Source organism: Trachymyrmex cornetzi, unplaced genomic scaffold, assembly GCF_001594075.2.
Source record: "Trachymyrmex cornetzi isolate Tcor2-1 unplaced genomic scaffold, Tcor1.1 scaffold15, whole genome shotgun sequence".
Classification (NCBI taxonomy): domain Eukaryota; kingdom Metazoa; phylum Arthropoda; class Insecta; order Hymenoptera; family Formicidae; genus Trachymyrmex; species Trachymyrmex cornetzi.
Window position 1 is genome coordinate 198,789 of NW_017296091.1, and position 21,463 is coordinate 220,251.

At 38.5% G+C, this 21,463-nt stretch overlaps 1 protein-coding gene across 1 annotated transcript in view; it reads left to right on the forward strand.

Moving 5' to 3' along the window:
* The window catches only part of LOC108758039 (bromodomain adjacent to zinc finger domain protein 2B), a 156,194-nt gene that overhangs the window by 129,622 nt on the left and 5,109 nt on the right, over positions 1-21,463 (forward strand). The window contains 20 exon segments of the mRNA XM_018502777.1: positions 3,155-3,385; positions 3,791-3,976; positions 4,538-4,703; positions 5,037-5,283; positions 5,517-5,796; positions 6,219-6,607; positions 6,798-6,872; positions 6,945-7,247; positions 7,502-7,776; positions 8,343-8,424; positions 10,965-11,537; positions 15,476-15,541; positions 15,679-15,723; positions 17,335-17,388; positions 18,649-18,847; positions 18,998-19,117; positions 19,205-19,778; positions 19,994-20,213; positions 20,291-21,035; positions 21,111-21,409. Coding sequence (XP_018358279.1) covers positions 3,155-3,385; positions 3,791-3,976; positions 4,538-4,703; positions 5,037-5,283; positions 5,517-5,796; positions 6,219-6,607; positions 6,798-6,872; positions 6,945-7,247; positions 7,502-7,776; positions 8,343-8,424; positions 10,965-11,537; positions 15,476-15,541; positions 15,679-15,723; positions 17,335-17,388; positions 18,649-18,847; positions 18,998-19,117; positions 19,205-19,778; positions 19,994-20,213; positions 20,291-21,035; positions 21,111-21,409 — 5,129 coding nt within the window.

Below are 21,463 nucleotides of genomic sequence, written 5' to 3' on the forward strand. Positions count from 1 at the left end.
TTAAAATTTCTATTTCTAACGACTAACTCTTAGACTCGTAGCCCTTTTTCTTTCATTTTTTTAATTTATTGAGCCTCATTACTATTATATTATAAATAATAATAATATCTATAATATAAATATTGTATATGCAAATAATAATATTAAATATACATAATAGTATCTAGGATACTACGAGATATAATTAAACGCGCTAAAGCGATAGATACAATATTTACATCACGTGTAACGAGATTCCGGTATAAAAATGTATGATTACGCAAATTGTTGTACTCGCAACAACTCTATAAATAAGCGCACGCTTTGATTTATTTGAACACGGTAGTGTTGAAAATACGGGAAAGACGTTCAAAGACATCTTACAAATACAAGATAGGTCGAGTAACAGCAGTATCATTAAATAACAAGTTCAACGTGAAAGAGCAAAGTATCTCTTGAACTCGATTGATTGGTACTCGTTAATCTAATACGTTTCACATCTCGCATTTCTTCTTTTTCACGATATCTGTGCACGCTGCATTATGATAATCTAAACAAAACATTGATTTATTCGAGGCGTCATCGTCAAGTCGTTTACGTCGTATCGAATCGATAAGGGCGTAATTTCCATTCGACGATATTAGGTCATGCCACTCGTGAATACATGTTAATGTAGCTTCATGTCGAATGGAAAGGCAACGTTGGGACACGGAAACGTAGTTTCCCGTCGCCGCTCCTTCCAACGAGCCGTATTTTATCGACTGTCTTTATACGAGCTCCGACACGGCAACGTTACATCAAATGTATCCGAAAATAGCGGCCATAGCGTTAGCTTAATGCGTTAGCCGGCCGCCGGTTGTTCGAATAATGGACTGCTGTTAAAGTATCTACATTAAAGAGGAAGGCACGATATGACTTTCCGCTCGTCGTTAAGTCATTAAGAAAAGAAAATTGTTCCGCGCGTTATATTGTAGGGTCGCCGTGGACAATCGAGGTCAGGAGCCGGGAGGTATACGCGAACTATATTGTGTAGCATCCAGGAAATTGATGGTGAATGAAATTACGACGGGGCTCAGTGAATTAAAATGCGCGAAAGGTTATAGCTATTGATTAATGCCTTTTCAAATATCATTCGACTAACTTTCTTTCTCTCGTGGATTATCGGATCTTTTGGCGCGCATCGATATTTTTTGGAACTGAGCCAACTCAATTCTAGGCCTGCAATTTACTTACGATCATGCTGAACGCCACGTTGAAAAAGAAGATAAATAGGAGAAGGGAGAAAAAAGGAAAGTTGAATTTTTAACCTCTCGTAAAAAAACATCAAACGCTCGTTTCTCGGTTTCCGACCGTTTCCAACGGTTTCGCGCAGAATGTTTAAAGACCGTGGAAAATCGATGACGAATGAAACTTTGATCTCGTGTGTCTCATTCACCGTATTCACGCGGCAGTGCATTGTAAACACATGCGTATGCACGTAAACTATTATGCGGCTGCAACGGCGGCGATGGCTGCTCACTGGGTGAAGCAGTCGTATAAGCCGGAGTATGGAGTTCAACGACCGGTATAAATTAAAGCGGCGCTCAGATTTCAATGCCACGGCCTTGCTCAAGGCCGTCGCACTCGTAGAAAATCAACGGTACATTTGCGTCGGCATTCGTAACAATAAATTGTGCGAATACGACGTGAACGATTGGGTACAACCATTTGCAAAACTACTATCGTAAGACTGCACGATGAACTTACGACAATTCGCTTGTTAAACTCGAATTTCTAAACAAAAGTTGCGCAGTCGAGTTAAAAAGTTGCACATTTCTTCAGCTATAAGAATTCTTTGATCTCATTTTTTCTTTTTAGAAATAATCGTGATTTTTTCTCGAAAATAAAATATTTTGCGATAAGAAAAAAGTATGATTAAGATTTTTTTTATTAAAATGTCTATTTAAAAAAAAATTACTTAATTTTCGTTAATGTCGGTAGGATTAATATTTATCCTAACAAATTCTTGGCATCCATGAATTTATTTCCATCACGTTTGCATTGGATACATGCCCTTAGTTTCTAACACACGTGCATAATTTACTTAATTATATCATTTATCCGCTCTTGTGTTACAGAGGGTGCTTCATTGTTATTATTATTATAACGTCTGTAACGGTTAATGCGGTAACACGATTTGGTAGAGATTTTAATTGTGGAATTGTTAAGAAGACCCGCACACCGGTTTGTTTGGACTCCTTTGCGCAAGTGTAATTTATAAGCAAAAAATTCACAATTTGGTGGAACACGTATTCGTACACTCGATGCACATATATTTTTGCCTCGTTCAGAATATTGCCAAATATTTCGCACGGGAGGAAAAAACATTTTGCAAAATTATCACGACATGTTTAACAATCTCGAACTGTTCGCAAACATTTACGGTGCATTTGTAACGAAATCATTTCCCAATGAGCAACGTATTTATTCATCGCACACGAGATTCGCGTGCGTGTACGCTTCGATCTATCGAACGATTTTTCCGCGAACGCGTAAATGTATTCCATTGCACGATAGAGCTCTATAAATTAACGTTATTACTCTAACGTGCGGCATTATCACGTAAACAAATGACATACACGTTGCTACTGGGTAATTAATTAATTTACTCAAATCGCCGCAGGCAGGTTTTGATACGCAATACGCTAGGCATCGACACGAGTCTATGCAAAACAGTTATCACACTGTTCGTTCAATACCACAAAATCGAGGTGATCACCATTAAATAGAGTAACGCAGAATTATATTCTATAAAGCACGACATAGTCATAGAAAATAGAAATGTTGGAATTATTTGTGACAACTGAGAAAAGTAGTCTACTTATCGTAAGTATGTAAATACTTATCAGTAAAAATAAACTATATATAAATAGTTGTCGACTTTGGTAGACGAGATAGAAAATCAATGATTCGAAATTGGCATTTCCGGTCTATTATATATCGATAAGTGTTGTTCTCTACTATGAGATATAGACAGCGTCGTTTTTATCATCTAACTTTATTTCTGCTTCGATACGATTTCTCAGCGAAACAGCGTCGTTCGCTCGGACGTCACTTATCGAGCTTACGTAAGAGATACGTGCCAAATTCGCGGATTTGCACCCATTCATAACGGTCTCCCCGATTCTAATTTTAGCAGCATACTGGTCTCGAGGCGACAGCGCAGCGTCGTCACTTTTCGGCGGGATGCCGGGTGGTTATGGCCTGGGGGCTCCCCATTTGCCCTCGGCTTACGCTATTCTGGGCCGAGGGGGCTCAGCGCCTGGCTTTGGGGGTCACACACCAGCCTCGGCGCCACCCCCGTCCCCGTACCCTCACAGCAGCCTCGGTACGCTCAGCGTGGCCGCCAGTCAAGCTGCAAGTCTGGGTAAGTAAATTTTCCGCCACACAAATCCTCCTCTTCACATCCGTCTCTTATACTCATTCCCCCTTCATGCGTTTCTGAAAGTCCTGTCAATTAGGGTAAGTTGGGTTATTGGTGCAATAGAGCATGTTTGATTGAATGCACTATGCGATCTCAATCTTTTATACAATATCAAAATTTCTGTTCTAATCTATCCAAATCGAAGAGATCTTTTTTCCCATAAGACATCTTGATTATTTTAGACATTTCAAATTTACTTATTTGTAAGACGTCTCTTTTAGAAAAATATTTTGTTATATCTATCTTTCATTGGCTCATCCAGACCCAGACAATCGAGCGTTGAGCAGTGTTTCGAGATCGAATTTTATAGACCGGGCGGATTTACCGGATGTATCGGTCATGTTGCAGGCATCAATCCAGCAGCCACTGCATGGTGGACAATGGCCTCTCATCTGGCGGCGCAAGACTACCTCGCGAGGCTACAAGGAGCGGCAGGGCTCCCAGGATTTCCGCCCGGTACCGAGAGCCTCCTGCCACCCTATCCCGCCTCTCTACTTAATCCCCCGTCCCTCTCATCCCACAAGTCCAGTAAGTGTAAGTAACAACGATCGACAATGTTGCATAATACAATGCTCGAGAAACGTTCGCCTCCGTACTCTTAATCCTCAATCGCCGAGTCTTTTCGAGATAATAACGTCGCTCGGAATATTTTTAACTGTTTTCTCTTTTTAACGCTAAATATTAAAGAATTGTCTGATGATGTGAGACGCAATTTTTACTTCTTGCTTTTTGTTTACGATATTTTTATATTTGTTTTGATCTAAGTTATATCTGCGTGGCTTTTTCTCGTCACTTTATTTATCACTATAATTATTTTCTATTTTGCGGGCAAGATGCTTGAGTTTTGTATATTTTTATTTATATTTGAAGTTATAATATAATTTTAAAATTTCTCTCTCAAGTTCGAGTTAAACAAGGTTACTTGTTAATGAGGTAGAAACTTGAGAATTTTCAAAGTATGAACTTACTTCCGTAACAATTGACAGTCTTGCCGGTCTTGGATTGAGATGAACGCGGACGTTTTTTCGAAGATAATCTAAATTTAAAAGAATCTCGTAGATGTACAATTGTGTTTACGTTTTCGCGGCCGAGCAGCTAAGTCAAGCAAGAGTCACAAGACGCCGCCAGCTAGCAGTAGTAGCTCAACAACGCCAAGTATGACGAGCAGCAGCCTGCCGGTGTCCACTCAACCACCGGTGACATCCTCTCATCACAGTACCCCGGTCAGCAGTACGCCAAATTCGCAATCCAACGTCGTCAGGTGAGAGATTATTCGTTTCGCATATTTAATAAATAAGGCCACACATTGATTTTATTTAACTCGCTAAAAAATTGTATTTTCACGCTATCGTTTTTCCCATCGCGACAGTTCTGCGAAGGAAGGAAGGTGAATATATTAATTCAATTACGCGATAGATTTTTTACGAAGCTCTACGATTTATGATTGAAATTAGAATATATAAAGTAGGCCCATTTTTTAAATCTTAATACAATTAAATTCTTGAACCTCACTGTTCAATTATCTTCATTATATAATTTAATCTACTTCAATTACCGTAAAGAATAAGTAATTTCACAGTGATGTTTTATCTAGTGATCCTAGCAGTATATTGGGAGGTGTGCGCCTACCTCCCGACACGGAGATTATCAAGTATACGTCGAGTATAGTCGGTCCAAAGGTTCCTGGAACGACAAACCGCGGCAGGAAGAAGACAATATCCTTGGACACTCCCAGCGTCAGCGTACATCCGCCGCCCGTCCCTACCCTTAGCGCCCATCAGACGAACACGACATCGTCCTCGTCGCTAATGATAGAACCGAGAAAGTACAATCGCACGGGGGTACGTTCAGTCACTGCACGTGTCGGTCACAATTCCGAAACACTCAAACGCTCTGCATAAAATTGCAATCAATCAACATTTATTATTTGTTATTCTTTAGTACGACGAATACTTAAAGATTTATTTTCACTCAGTTACGGAATTAAATATCTCCCTTAATTTTATATCCGCTACACGAATCTGTACTTGTGCGCGATATGTCATGTAATCGTGCACGTTTCGTCTTTCCTCAGACCGACTCGAACGAGTACAGAGATTCGGTGGATCGAGTGGAAGTAATCAAACTGCCGGCCCATTCAACGAACGGCTCCGTTCTGTCGGCGCCACCGACGTATACTAGCAGCAGTAGCAGCAGTAGTAGCAACGCGAACAATAACATCAACGATTCGGACGCGCCCCTAAATCTCTCCCTAAAGCCCGCTACGACGAGCAGTAGTTCACCGATTTCTGGTAGTCAGCCGCTCAGTCAGCTCAGTAATTTAAGCCAATCGTTACTTGCCTCCGATCGAACGTGTAAGTATAGCAACTGCACGTAGCATTTTCAGTTATTACTTTTTTAAAACCGTTTTGACATAAAGTTGTTGTATTATTTAATGGAGGAATTGCTCGTGAAGCAAAAAGAGTTAAAAGCGTTTTTGCAAATGCAGTATAGTTTGTTATTTAAATCTCCACATTTTTTAAAATCAGTCTTTTAGAAAAACTAAAGCAAAATTATGTAAATTAGTTGTCAAATCAGGAAATATTTCGATAGTCCTGTATTCTTATTTATGTCGTTTCCAAAATCCATCAAGATTTTACATACACAAGCGAGTATTTACGTGTTGAGAATTTTAGTCTCCATAGAAAAGTTTGTCTTTATTTCCAAGAAGTCAATTTTCCTGGAAAAAAAAAAAAATACGTGGTTCAGATAACCAAAACTTTATGAATTATTGTAGCGAGACGAAAACCCGGACCAAAGCCAAGAAGAGTTCCGCAGAATTCGGTGCCGGTGCCGGCGTCGCCTAGTCCTTCCTTGGCGCAGCTTTTCGCTGCCGCAGACTCGCCACAGCGGCCTAGTAGCGGTAGTGAGGAAAGCGAGAGTGCAAGCTCTGCCACCCATCACAAGGACGGTAGGCCGCGAAATCTCGGTCGCGGTGTATCGAAGCCTAAGAAGAACACGGTCGCGTCGTTGTTGGCTCAAAGCAGAGCTCTAGGGATTAAACCCACCCCGACTTTGGATCCAAGTGTGCCATTGTCTCACCAAGTATCGTTGCTGAGGTCGAATATACTGGCGGCTCAATTGCACGCTTCCGTCGCCACTGGTCAGAGTGACGAAAAGAACCAGGTAAAATCCAGCTATCAGCGTCAACGTGAAATACCTTTATCGTACGAGTATTCATTTTAACGTGTAACTTTAATATATACGAGTATTAACTTAAAAGTTATAATTACATTTTAATAGAACATTATTCTTTTATTCCGACTTCTGTACTTATGTAATTTCCGTATCTCTTTACGATTATCTTTTGTTAAAGTACTATCACTTGCTAACGAAGATACAGAAGAAGAAGCGACCTCGACCAATTCGTGCTTCGTGGGCGAGGAGCCATGTTCGTTTTTCTTTTTTTTTTTACTTATGATTTCGCACTAAAACCATTCTCCCTATATAGAAATCTTTGCAGGAAAAGATGAAAAACAAGTTGCTGGAGGCTTCGGGAGAAGAGAGTAACATGGACGTGACCAGCGAGAGCGGCAGTAACACCGATGTTGTCACGGATACCGATGACGACAATGCGGAAGGCACACCTAGCGCGAAGAGGAGGAAACTCAAACCCAGCGAAAGAGACCTTCAAATGCCGTTAGAGCGCGGTTGGAAGCGTGAAACGGTTATCAAGGGACTAGGAAAGACGGGAGTGATAAAAGGCGACGTGTCGTATTACAGCCCCTGCGGGAAAACTTTTAGGAGCAGTCCCGATCTAGTGAAGGTTGGTTGCAACATATTACGACCGGTGATGGTTGGTGTATGTTATCAAAAGTGATTCGCATGAAGTCGCTGGCAAGTTTAGAGTACTTTGCTAAACTTTCTATCGTTGCTTTCGCGCGCTATTATCATATCTACATCGTGATACATAACGTAATAAGGAAATAACATAATTACATCGAAATACAGATGACATTTATTAGTTGGATTACTGAAGTCGACTTCTTTCTCAAGAAGAAATCAATTTCTTAATTTCAGTTTCTGGAACATCAAAATCCAGCCGAATTAACTACCGCCAATTTTTCGTTTTCCTCTCGTCCGTTGGTGGGGGAATTCCTGCAGCCAACGATGGGTTTAGCAGAGGCTGAATTCGTCCGACTCGGTGCTCAGGAAGTAGCGCGAAGACTGGAAGAACTCAGAGCGGCCGGTGGTTTTAGAGACGTACGGACGAACAATCAATATGATAGAGAGAAGCTAGCTTATGCGAAAAAACTCGCGAAGGAAGAAGCGCAACGGCATAAAGAACAAGCTAGGTACGACATTCCATTATTTAAATATATTAATTACTATTTAAACGAATTTATTTCTAAAAAATATTAAATAATATTGCTCGAGTAGATTAAAAAATATAAAGAAATTAATGCGCGTTATTATCTGGTGTTGAAATCACTTCATAAAATTGATAGAATATTGATGATTGTCAATAATAGTTTAATAAATTATGAAATTTATTGAAGTGTTAATCTCATCGCTATGTGAGAAGTTAGATATTTATTCACTTACTGGAATTTAATACTTAATCCGAAGTTTCTCTCTCTCTCTCTCTCTCTCTCTCTCTCGCGATTGCAACATGTTGATGTTTAATTAACGCGTATTTATTTTTCTTACCGCAAGATTATTGCTTGCGCGTAATCGTAAACGTTATCGAGTAAGAATCTAAAAGCCAGTGTCGCGGATCGCTATGTTAATTCAGAACTCGAATTCTTAACATTCGTAAAATTTATGGACAAGTAGTTTACTAGTAACCGTTGATTAATGATTTGTTCGAGTCTTTTTACTGCTCGGGAATTACGTGTACTTAATGATACCCTCATTGTAGGCTTATTAAGGAGCAGGAGAAGACAGAACGGCTGGAAGCCGTCAGACGAGAACGGGAGATCAGGAATCAACAATTGCTCGAGGTAAGTCGATGTCTATCACCGAGTTTCCTTCACGTTTGTCTCGATCTCGTTGTTTCATTCACACAAAAAACTGTTCTCTTATTCTATTTGGGATACCTACGTTTTTTTGTATTTTGTCCACCTGTCGTGCGTGTCGCATGCTCTCTGTGTGTGCCGTATTTATATATATATACATATATATATTATCTCCGTATATATATATATACATCTGTCTATATATACATATTATATACAACTTTTTTTAATGAATATTCTTGTATAGAAAAACTCTTTTCTTATACTATATATACGTCCAATGAACCTTTTACAACCTCTAATGTCCCAGAATACACGAGACACCCATAGCCAACCAACAACCGCTAGCGATAGTGACAGGAGAACCCAGCATGTCCTCCCACCCTACCCCCTACCCGCCCTATTTGATTTCTACCCTTTTTAATTTTGTCAAATTATTTAATCGATCAATAAAAACCGTTGAAAATTGTAGTCGCAATTTTGTTTTTATCAAACGAAGGCAAACTGTTATAGAAAAGGGAAAAAATAAAATGGAAAAAAATAACTCTGGCATTCAAACATTTTAAACCGTCTAATAAGAGGAATAGAAAGTTTTATTCCTTTTACAATCCACTAGTTCTTTTTGGTGTACGTTAAAATACACGCGCCGAATTTTTAATTTTTTTTTGTAGATACGAACGCGAGAATCGTGAATAAATTAATATGGATGCCAGTATTGGTTTAAATTCCAAAATTCTTTCCACGATATTCGATATTTCATACACCGAGATCTGTTTTGAAACAATTCCATGTGTTTTCAATCGATACTGTTGATGCTTTTATGTATGTACGCTGTAAACAGAAGTATCGTTGATACATTTTGTTTCCCATTATTTTTGTCGATGCTGTCGGATAATGAGACAAATAATTGCATTTCATTAAGAATTATTTTTGACAACGGAAAATTTACGTGACATAAAAGCACTCGTTATTGAAATAATGGACGAATCGTATACACCATCTGAAATTTTATCTTTTGATCAAAATTATAATTTTAATGGATGTTCCTCCGATTCTGCATTTTAGGCAAAATGTTCAATCATTTGTACCTTTTTAATCGTGTAAGATACTTATATATTACTATTTCTATTATACAGTATTTACTTTTTCTGAAAATGTATATCATAGCTTACGTAAAATTTAAAAGTACGAGATATAAAGTACGCATTAAATAAAGAATCGTATTATCTAAAAAATAATTTCCATTCGCTACTGATTTCCATCGGATTCCAAAAAAATTGAAGATCAATTTTTTAATTTCAATTTACGCTTAACTTATGCTTTAGTTTAATTTTAATTCTTGCAAAGGACGAGGATACATTTTGATATTGGAATACGTGTTTAATACGATCGGCGTTATTCTGAAAATTTCTCTATGCGAGAGAAAACCTCGTCGAAATAGAGGCGCGCGCGATTGTAGAAATTTCAAAAGTCCATCCATTGTGATAGTCCTCCAAACTATGCCCCATCGGAATCCTCGCGCAAGCCAGATTATCACCCTGTCCCCCTCAATCACTGTCACTCGTTCGTTCATGTTTCCTCGCATTCACACACGCATTCCACATCCACACGCACATCACTAGCCCGAAACATACACACACAGCCCGTGCAATTTGAAAGAATAGAAGGAGACGTCAAACGACACAATAGTGTAGTAACTGTAGCTACACGTGGATTCACATGTAGTGGAAAACGCGAAATAGGGATGCCCAGAACGTATATAATCGATCCTAATCGATTTTTTCTGGGACGTAGAGAACGAAAAACGAAGCGGATGTATATTATCGATGCACATTACATTTAGACAAGCTAATTAAGATTGGCATAATTTAGCAAGGTATCGATGTAATTGAGAGCGTTATTATTTTGTTATGTGTGTATTGTGTTATCATTGTGTTCAACGTTACGAGAAATAGCCGAGAAAATTATTTCATATTATTTAATATCTTCATAAATAGTCAACAAGTATGTCGCGCGTATTTCTTTTTTTTATTTTACATAGTAACCGCTTTTATGTGCTTATAGTATCTAAAATTGGCTTTATCGGAATTACACATATTTTAGTCTTTTTAAGGGTGGTACGCCGAGTTCATAAAATCGCAATTATTAAAGTCATTATTGCAAATAACAATAATGCCACTGTATAGAATTTATTTCCCGATAGTATAGCTTTACTTATTATTTATATTCTGATAAAATATTTAATACATACCAATACATTCTAAATCTTGCGTCGTAATCACAAGAAGAGATACTCTTTAGGATACATTTTGCGTAGAAATGATTTCATTGTCATTATAATTTAGCTCCGTATATTACCGTATAATCAATTCGCGTATCGTATGATCTCCGCGTATCGCCCCGATTGAATCCCCGCCGGTCGACCGCGAACGACCGGTCGCATGTGGTTGCTAAACGACCACCTTCCTCCCAATTAACGCGATCGATTATATATTGGGCATCCCTGTAAACCACCACCAACACAGGGTCGAAAGCGGCTCGCGTTCACGATCAAGCAGAAAATGAAGATCATCCAAGAGATCGAGCGCGGCAAGAGCAAGAGCGACGTAGCTCGCGAGCTGGGTCTGGCGAGCAGTACGGTTGCCACCATCTGGAAGAATCGCGAGAGCATTGCCGAGAGCTGGCGCAACCGGGACATGATGCACCAGGCAGACATCGAGGACGTACCGTCGAAGAAGCCACCGTCGATGTCGTCGACCACTGCCGCGTACTGCACGCCGGTGACGATGACGACGATGACGACGATGACGACAACGACCGCGATCACAACGACGCCGCCGTCTCTGGTCTCTGGCGTGGTCGTGCCGCCTTCACAGGTGCAGGTGGTGCCACCGGTACTACCGCCGCCACCTTACCCCACCTTGACCCTGCCGCCGGCGTCGGCGGGCCTTGTGCCATCACCGCAGCCGACGACGCCGATCTCGTCTTCGTCGAACCTGTCATCGACCACCACGTCGACCGGTACGACGACCACGATCATGCCGCCGGACAATACCCACCAGGCACAGACCCAGACGCAGAGTCAGGAACTTCTGGAGGTAAGATGTCGTATGACGCATCCCGAACCCCCCCTCTCATCCGAGTCACCCTGTCCATGGTCTTGCCCGCCTGGACCCGGATTGATTCTCCCCTTTTTCGTTTCCCCATTGACATCCTTCACGTAATATCTCGAAGCTCGATATCCCGACATATGCGCCACTTGGATCCATCATCGACCACATCATATTCACTAATGAGTGTTGTCATATTGTCTTGTGAGTCGTTATTACTTCCGGATGTCCCTGTCTCTCCTTTTGGCTTTAATTTCCTCCGCGATCCGGAAACGGTTTGCGATAGAAGGGCGAAGAGATCCCCGGAGGTAAGAGTTACCGTGAGTATACCCGGCTCGCGGCCCGCGATTCTTCTACGTGTGTTTGCGTGGGGTGAAATAATATAAGTGCTTCCGGTGCTCTCCAACAGACGAATATCGTGCGAATTTTACCAGTTTGCGTCAGCCTTCGTCGTCTCTTCAACGTTCCTTTCAACGTTCTCTGCTTTGAAAAATAGTGTACACAGTAAAATAAACTCGTTTCAATGGAATAAATAAAGAATGAATTGGTATCTCGACCTTCTTTCTTCTTTATTAATGTGTCACAAGGAGAATCTGAATAGTTTTGATATCATAAATTACTTAAATAGTTTTCTTGTATCATAAATTCACTTTTTATTTCTTATTTTTTCGAGGAATTTTGAAATTTTTATAAATGTGTTTTATTAACAAATAATATCTTGGATGTTAGTCGCTTAAATATTTTGGGATTACGAGCTAAAACAGCTAAAAAAAATCACGTTTTACGTTGGCGCATAAAATTCCATTTTTCTGAAAGTTCAACGAGCACGAGTCTTCGATAGGAAGTTTCATGATATTTTTACAGTCGTAGTGTTTCACAATTCTTCAAGCTCTCTTATTATAGCACACAAAAAGTTTATAACGTGATGACATGTATCATCAAAGTGAAGAGACGGAATCCGTGACTGACGTCATAAATTCACCCCCACGTACTACTTTTTATCGCGTAGTAATGAAATGGAAAAAATACATATATACACACACATACATGCATATAGATGCTCATCACCGTGCTTTCGTAAGGTTGAATGTGGCCGATCTCTTCGTTCGGCCAAGAGGATTTCGGAATTCTGTTTTATTATTTGCGATCATTTACTATGCTACCTATAATAATATTTATATGTATATATTTTTTTTATTTCGAAAATTTATTTAATTATATTTATCACCTACAGATTATTTAAAAAAATCGTAAATTTGTATTGATTATATGTATAATTAATTAAATAAAAATTATGTAAAATTTGAAATTTTTATACTGAAATAAGTACTTTTTTTCTCATCATTATTCTAGCGAATTTAATTGAAATTGGAAAATAATTTATTTCAATTTCACTTGAAGATAAGACTTAAAAATTAACATTTGTAATTATTCTACATCCACACTGATAGCACATGAAAAATAAAATAAAGCTCTAATTAAAGTAACGCTTCAAATCAATTATAATTTGTCTTCAATTCGATTCAAAGTACATTTCGAAATGCTCAAGTTTATTATTTATCTCGATAAAAATTTTCTCGATAAAAGGCAAGAAATCCGAAATCCGCCGAAAGATTATAAAGAAAAAGTATCGATGTCGAGTTCTCGTTGGTCGGCGTTTTCCGAGATTGGCAGCGGAAAAACACGGTCCACTGAGAATCACGGGATCTAGATGCTAAATCAACACTGCGATTGAGGCACGTTAAAGCTGACGATATACGTAGGCACGATAAATATATACGATAATATATAAACCGACTGTCGCAATGCTCTCCTGTGCCTAGCTTCTCCTGTCACTATACAAAATAACAGCTAGCTACATGATTATCCAGCATGCCATACTTCTCGAAGAACCTGTCTCTAGTATTCGATTATTCGCTACACGAGTATATATAAGAGCTTTCCTTTACCTTCTTGTTGTACTGCGGACGACACACGAATTACCCGCGTAATGAACATGTGACACCTATACCTCATATATATATATATAAATATATACACTTATATTACATATATTACATATACTTTTATTACTATGTATTATCTACTGTTACATTTTATATTCCTAGGTAAAACGACACGATAGCTTTAATATTTTATCAGCTTAAGCGACGGTACATACGTACCATTGATATAATATGTGCATACATAGGCGAGTATTGCTTGGCTCCTTGCATGCTCGGCTGAGATTTTTTCACTTTTCCACGTATTCTTCTACTTCTCTTCGATCTCTGTTCATCTTGTATAATGGTGTTGGTTTATAACAGTTTACGCTGTCTTATTATCTCACACAATTGACTCTTTTTTTTCTCCTATTTATATAATAATTAAATATAACTATTTCAATTCGTGTTTTTGCTGTCGAATTCGCTCTCAAATATTTCACGAGCGAGTCAGTCTTCGTTATGCTTGGCTGCTGTCTCGACGTATACGCGTCATTTTCTTGGTGGGGTTTTAATATTAAATCGCATGCTTTTACTACTCTTTTTCTCTCTCTCTCTCTCTCTCTCTCTTTGTACAAGGATTTTTTACGAGGACCTATTGCGCTAATTGAATATGCAATGTTTATCGGTATGTAGAAACTGAGCGTGCGTTATCTCACAGCTGTTACGATGAGCCTAGCATATCCGATGATAAAGAATCCACGAGAGCGCAATAATCGGATCGCCGAGTCGACGAAAACGGAAGTAAACTACGGGCATTTAGCAGAGTAGATTCAGATTTTTAGCATGAATATAGCCGGGAAGGACGCAAAGATACGATTTGTAATCCCGAAACTTTAGTGTAGTCTATTTTTTATTAAGGGTGCAAACTGATAAAAGTAGGTTGTTCTTTCTTTAAATTTAAAATGAACTTTATCAGATCTTTAACTTGATATTTAGTTAAGTATCCGAGGTGTGTATTATTAAAAAGTTACGGCGCCTTCCTAGGAAATCTGCGCTGAAGAAGGTTCGGCTTCAAATAACAAATAATTGGCATTAAAATATAAATGCACCCGTACTAACTTCCAGCTATATTCCCGAACTTTAGAGTAGTGCTTAATCCCTGATCTGCGCTATTTAGACATCGCTTTCCACACGTAGCTTTCGAATCACAATTACACTGTGAATATCACGAAATCAAAACCCGAGGAAAAATTATCGCGGATGGACAACTTGTATTATAGCTATTCGTTCGATTGCGAATTCAATAAGGATCCATTTCTATTCGTTCAAAGAAATGTAAATAATCGCCACATATATCAGGAAGCGGAGATCGAGATGGTCGCTTTAGAAATCAATTGCATTAATTTTGTTGAATATTTTCATAAGAAAAATATTAACAATTGTCAATAAAAATTATTAGTCAAGAAATCTTGAAAATTATATTGCATTTTTATAATAATTTGTCTCACATTCTATATATGCAATGTATAACTTTTAAAAGTTGAGTACTTCTGAAAATTATTTTTTGAATTATTAAAAATTAAGCCCTTAAACTTTTTTTAGACTGTATATATACAATCCTGTATGGCAGTTTTCATACATTCGCTTCTGAAATGTAATAATGAATGTCAAATTTATAAGAAAAACTTTAACAATTTACGTTTTAATTTGATATATAATCAAAATAAAACTGATCTTCGTAGTAATAAAAAAATAACTTCTCTGCTCTTGCAACCCTCTCGATCATCGCTGTGAGAAACCCAGTAGAGGATACGGTAACTTCAAGCTAATTAATCAATTATTAGTACCGATAACGGGAAAGTAGTTTTCGTTGCTAAAACAATGCCTTTTTCTCTTGTCGTAAATACCGAGCGGTCCCGCGAACGAGAACAAAATTGCCTAAGTTTTCTCTTGATAAACATGATTACGGATGCGAGTGACGTGTGTATGGCGTATGCGCAGGCACGAAAAAAACGGCAGGAAGAGGTGGAGAAGATCCGACTGGAAGAACAACAAAGGAAGCAACAGGTAATTCAACAATCGTTACTATGTTAATGCTCGACCCTGTTCTTCTCGAGTCGTCTAAAGTTAGATGTAATACGCGAACGAACAACTGCCGCAATACTATTTCTACAGTTGTATTAAAGAGTCTTTTAATTTCTCAGGAACGGGAGCTGAAGAGGCAGCAAGCGGTTATGCTGAAGGAGCAGGTGAGTTCTTGTCTTAAAACAAACCGTTCTCCGCCAATCGTTTCATCGCTGTAGATTAGCGTGAGTGTGCGTGAGTGTGTCTCTCGTAGACGTAGAGGTGCTCTGTTTTACTTTTATCGCCTTCATTCGTCTCGTTCCCCGTTTATTTTTACGATGAGACCAAACTCCGAGCAAATTAATCTTACGTTACGTATCGAATTAACCGGAAGGCAGGAAATTTTATTTATCAAGAAGCGTACGTGAAATAATATTTTAAATAGAGTAAACACATGAAGTGGAATATTTTTTTACGTGGTAAAATTTATTAATTATCGTATCTCGGAAATAGTATTTATTAGTAGTGAAGACTTCATGTAAGTTGCATGTAATTTTTTCGTAGGGATGTTTGAATAGAATATTTGATTTCAAACTCTTTGATTGTAAATATTCATAGATTTTTGCGAAAGATTTACCTCTTATTTAAACTGACTTAAATATTAATAGAAATATAATCTCAAATTTAATTAAACATATTGGAATTTTTAAATCAAAAGTTACATCGTTTCTGAAAAATTGCAATTCTTTTTATCGTAATCTTTTTGCATTTTAGAAAACGCGTTTCCGATCTTAAAAAATAGCACGTTGTATATTAACATTTATTCATATCATTGTTCCGAAATAACTTTTTGAAAGTTAGGAGATCGTATGTGTTATTTTAATGTTTAATATAGCACACTTATTGAATAAGAATTAAAGAAATTAATTACGCAATCAGATATATACGAGGAATGCAACGCTATTATTTTACATGTTCAGTGATTAGTAAGTTCTAATTTACGTTGTAGAATATTCACTTTGAATAATCTAACATTCTGTGTTTCGGATCCACAGCTCTAACTCATTATTTATATTACCAATATTCATCGAAAAGTAAAATTGCTGATGCGATTAATATATCATTTTCGGGGAAGTGTAATTCATTACATATCATACGCGGGATGTTCATTCTTTATCACAAAAAATGAATTTTAACTATGGACTACCTGATGAATTTCGAGTAAAATTTTTTAGCGAAACTTCAGTGAGGATCCGAATATCAAAGTACACAATGAAAATTAAAGATTATCCGCACAAATAAAAAATTTTTAGGGTAGATAAAACTTCAATCTTTTATTTTTAATAGACTCTAATAAAAGCTTGAATTTATTACGAATTATATTACTAAGACATTTAATTGACTTAAATACAACCATTTAATATATCATTAAAAATTGTAAAGTTTTTCTATATATAATGATTCTAAATTCTTGTTTGAAAAACGTTAATGATCCTACATTGGATGAACATGCTATCGCGAAAATTTACAAGGATGAAGATGAGACATCCCGTAATCACTTATCGCACTCGCTTTATCTTGAAATCGAAACAGTCAGTCCAACATAACATTGCCGCGCATTGCTCAACAATCTTGTCATGAAAGGATCGATCGCGCTGCCGATTTCGCGACACGATTTAATTCTGTGGCAGTCAAATAAGTAGAGAACATCTACAGTAGAGAGCGAGGAAAAGATTTGTTAGATTGAGTGTGGCGGTTTGAGCACTAGTGGACTGTGGATGTGTTTTGTGCCGCAGATGTACATGCAGGAGCTCACCAAGCAGCGCGAGATGCTCTACACCGTCGAGCTGGTATGTCACATACCCAATCTAGCGTCTAACAGAACGACATTAACGAATTAGCGACTTGCTCTCGCAACTAACTCGCATCGGCTCTGCGTTACATCGCAAACTGCGGCGTGCACACGACGGCTATGCGTTACATTCCCATTAAATTTCTGACGTGTGTCAATTCGAGATCTATCTAACGATGACGGCTTGTCGGATCACGTGTCGCGGTTTACATGTACCGTTCAACATCTCGGCATACTGTACTTTTGTCCGTTAACGCAATAATGTCCATTTCTACCAATGTAGAATAGCTTTAATCTCGATTTAACTTACCTCCTTATTTTTTTCTAATTTTAAGAATTAGACAAAATAAAGAGTAAGTTAAACTCTGAGATTAAAATTAATCTATACATCGGTAGAAATTGATACAAACCCGCTTACTTAATCGATCTGTATTTGCTTCAGCTTCCACAAATCATTGCAATTCATAAGCTTACATCCTGTAAAAAAAAGCACACGTTTCGCATTTCTGAGTTCAGTGCTAGGGAAACCGAAATTTTTCACTCTCGGTTTCGCTATATGATGACGTATTATGGTAGAAACTTTTTTCGAAAATTTTAAGAATTGTAGGATTGATCTGGCTAAGGGAGATGTTTCGAGTAGCTCGGGCAGCCGCTAGTTCTGGTTTGCTAGAAACTGCACGGTTTTCTGCGCACTGTAAATATAAAAGGGCGATTTCCGCCATCGACGCGTCGTATTGCTCTCCTATGACTATCAGTGCATCCGTTTAACAATACTGTTCGTAATGTGTAATGCGTGAAAGAGAAATTTGGGACGGTTGTAGAGTTTGGCCTATTATCCATGCGTAACACAAATACAAAGTGGAAAATCATGGGAACGTACATGAACTTGAACTCGAGTTACAACTAAAATCCTCATTTCTTCAAACGTTTAACTTCAGACGTTTATATTTATCAAAAAAAAAAAACGTTTTTAAAAAATACGTAAATTTTCTAAAATATAACCGTTCTTAGATTTTTTACCTAAAGTTTAAGTTTTCTATTGAAGATTTTTGAAGTTTAATGAATAGTAATATTCGTAAAAAAATAACTGTGATTTTCCATTTCACACACATATACACATATATTGCGCTTTATTGACAATGCACAACAGAAAATTTAAATACACTCGCAATTTTGTCTTGATTCGACATTATCTGCATGAGCGCGTGCCAATTAGTTTTCCTGTGTATTACTGTAACACGATTAACAATGACCGCAGGAAAGAGAAAGAAGGAGGCAGCATATGGCTCTGGTACGGGCACTAGAGAACCGTCGGAAGATGGAGGAGAAAGAGAAGAAACGCTTGGAGGCCAGGGCCGAGAGAATAGCGACGAAGGAAAAGCGGGCGGAACAGAGAAGAGTCGAGTTGGAGTTAATCGAACAAATTCGCAAACCCGTAGAGGATATGGAACTGACAGGTATGCGAAAGTGACTGATACTACGCGATGAGAACATTGCCCTTATTACATCACGTAGCGAGCTAAGAACTTGGGTGCCAAGTTCGTGCATTTCTGAATAACGAGAGTTTTAGATTAATGATCTCTAACTAATTCTAACTAATCTTTTAGATCATAGACCACTGCCAGAAGTCAAAAGAATACCTGGACTTAAGCTCTCCGGGCAAGCATTCGCAGACATCGTCATGGTCTTCGAATTTTTGCACAATTTCGGGGAGACTTTAGGATTCGGTGAGAACATTTTGTTTCACATCTGTCAGAATAAAAACTATTTATCATTTTATTCGGCATTCATTGTTATTATCCTATTTGTCGCAGACATGGAATCGCTACCGAGCTTGAAGAGTCTTCAACTCGCCCTTCTCAATGATGAAGAAGCTGAGGAGGAAATGCTGTCGGTTATGACACACCTGTTGGTGTGTGCTATTGAAGACCCAGGAATCCCGCAACCGGCCAGACATACCACAGGCTTAGGTCAAAGTTTGCGTCAAGCTGACATCACTCACGCCAACATCAGTGAAGTACTGCGAATTTATTTATACGCGAACGCAACCGGCGAAGTAAAGGCTCTGACAGGGGTGTGCCTTGAGCGTGAGCGTGACAAGAAATTTGCCGATCATCATCAAAACGGCGGCGATTACGCTTCAACCTGCTCGGGAAAGAATGCGCAGTTCTACGAGCACTTACATAACAACGAAACATGGAAGATGTCGGAAAGATTGCGAGACAAGCCTTTCTTAGCGTTGAATCCGACACATAAGGCACAGATGCTCGCTTTCCTTTGCAATGAGTTACTGCAAAATAAGGCTGTGATCAGACAGATAGAGGGTAGCCTCGAGACGGTAGCTCAGCTGAGGAAAGAGAGATTCGTATTAGATACCAAAATCAGAAAGTAAGTTGATATGAAGAAATAATTGATTAAAAAATTAGATTAACGGAATAATAATATTAAAAACTATCGTAAATCTAATAATATTTTTTCATTAAAAATAATTTATGATAGAGAAGCTATATTAAATTAAAGAGAGTCATTACATATTAAATTATGCTTTTTCCTGTCAGATCTATGTTTTGATAACATTGTCTATTGTTTTCTGTTTATTACAGGCTTAGACAATTACATAGTCGAAAAGTCCGAATGGAAGCCGTGGGTGTCATTGTTAATAAGATTGGCGACACGATCACCATCGAGAAGAAGGAAGGTGAGGAAGAAGGCAATACTACGTCTACTGCCGTAGGTACGACACCTACACCAGACGAGATTCATCATGAGGACGAAGTAGAGGACATGTCTGAAAACGAGAGTGAAGGCACTCAGCCAGAAGAGGTATACTTTAGAATATTGATTTGATCTTAAGTTAATTTGGAGATTTATTTGATACTTAAAGAAAAATTTTTATTTAGGAGGAGGATAAGAATTTATCTGGAGAAGAATTGGGTAAGAAATTGGATAAATTATTGAAGCAATCAGAGGAACAACTACAAAAGTTGAACAGCTCTTCGAAGCAACTCCGTGCGCACATATTCGGCCAGGACAGGTATTGGAGAAGATATTGGGAATTAGCATGCGCCGGCGGCATTTTCGTGGAAGCTATGGAGAGCGCCGAACCGGAGGTTCTCGACCTCCAAGCCGAGCTCGACGAGAAGTACAAAAACATACCGATAGAGGAGAAGTCTGAAGTGAAGCAAGAGGGCGAAAGCAAGAATTCCGAAAATCGCGAAAACGAAGCACCAAACGAAGTTAAGGCTGAAAAGAAACATAATTCGAGTGAGCAGAATGAGAACATGAAATCTCACGGAGATAAGATGAAGTCCGAGGAGGTCAACTGTAAGAAGGAGCCTGTACAAAATTGCGGCTCGGAGAATGTAAAGGAGGAGAAGAGAAATAATGACGTTGATAGTACAATGACAGATGCGAAGACGAACGTCACATCCGAGGAAATAAAACAGGAGACGGAGGTGATCAATACAGATGTCGACATGAAAGAAGAAGTGAAAAAGGAGAATGAAGAGATGGACGAAGATATGACGAAACCACTGGTGAAAACGATGGAGGATAAAATTGTCGAAACAATACCGAATGGCGACAAGTTCAACCACGTCAATAATCTACACAACGGGAAAGAACTCAACGGCTCATTTATTTCTAGTGAGTTTCTATAAATCTTTATTTAGGACAGACTTTTCAACATTTTTAATTAATTAGTTATGTCGATTATTTCAGACAATAGCAATGCCGAGCCTAATTGGTTTTCCATCTTACCGCGTGAAACGTGCGATACTCCGGGACCTAGCACTAAGCAAATCTTTGGCATAGCCGAGCCGACCGAGCTCAGAATTCCAGTATTCCCACCGCCCGCTAGTCCGAGTTACGATAGATGCGATAGTCCAGCACCCCTGATATTAACTCAAGATGAGGCAGCACAGCTAGAATATTTGAAAGTGCATGGTTTACCGCCTCCTGGCGAGGCCAAACCGGTGTCAAAAGGTAAGCCGAATTAATTTGTGAATATTAAAGTAAAAGTATGTCCACGCAAATAATTGCATTTTCCAAGTTTCTAAGAATATATATATATA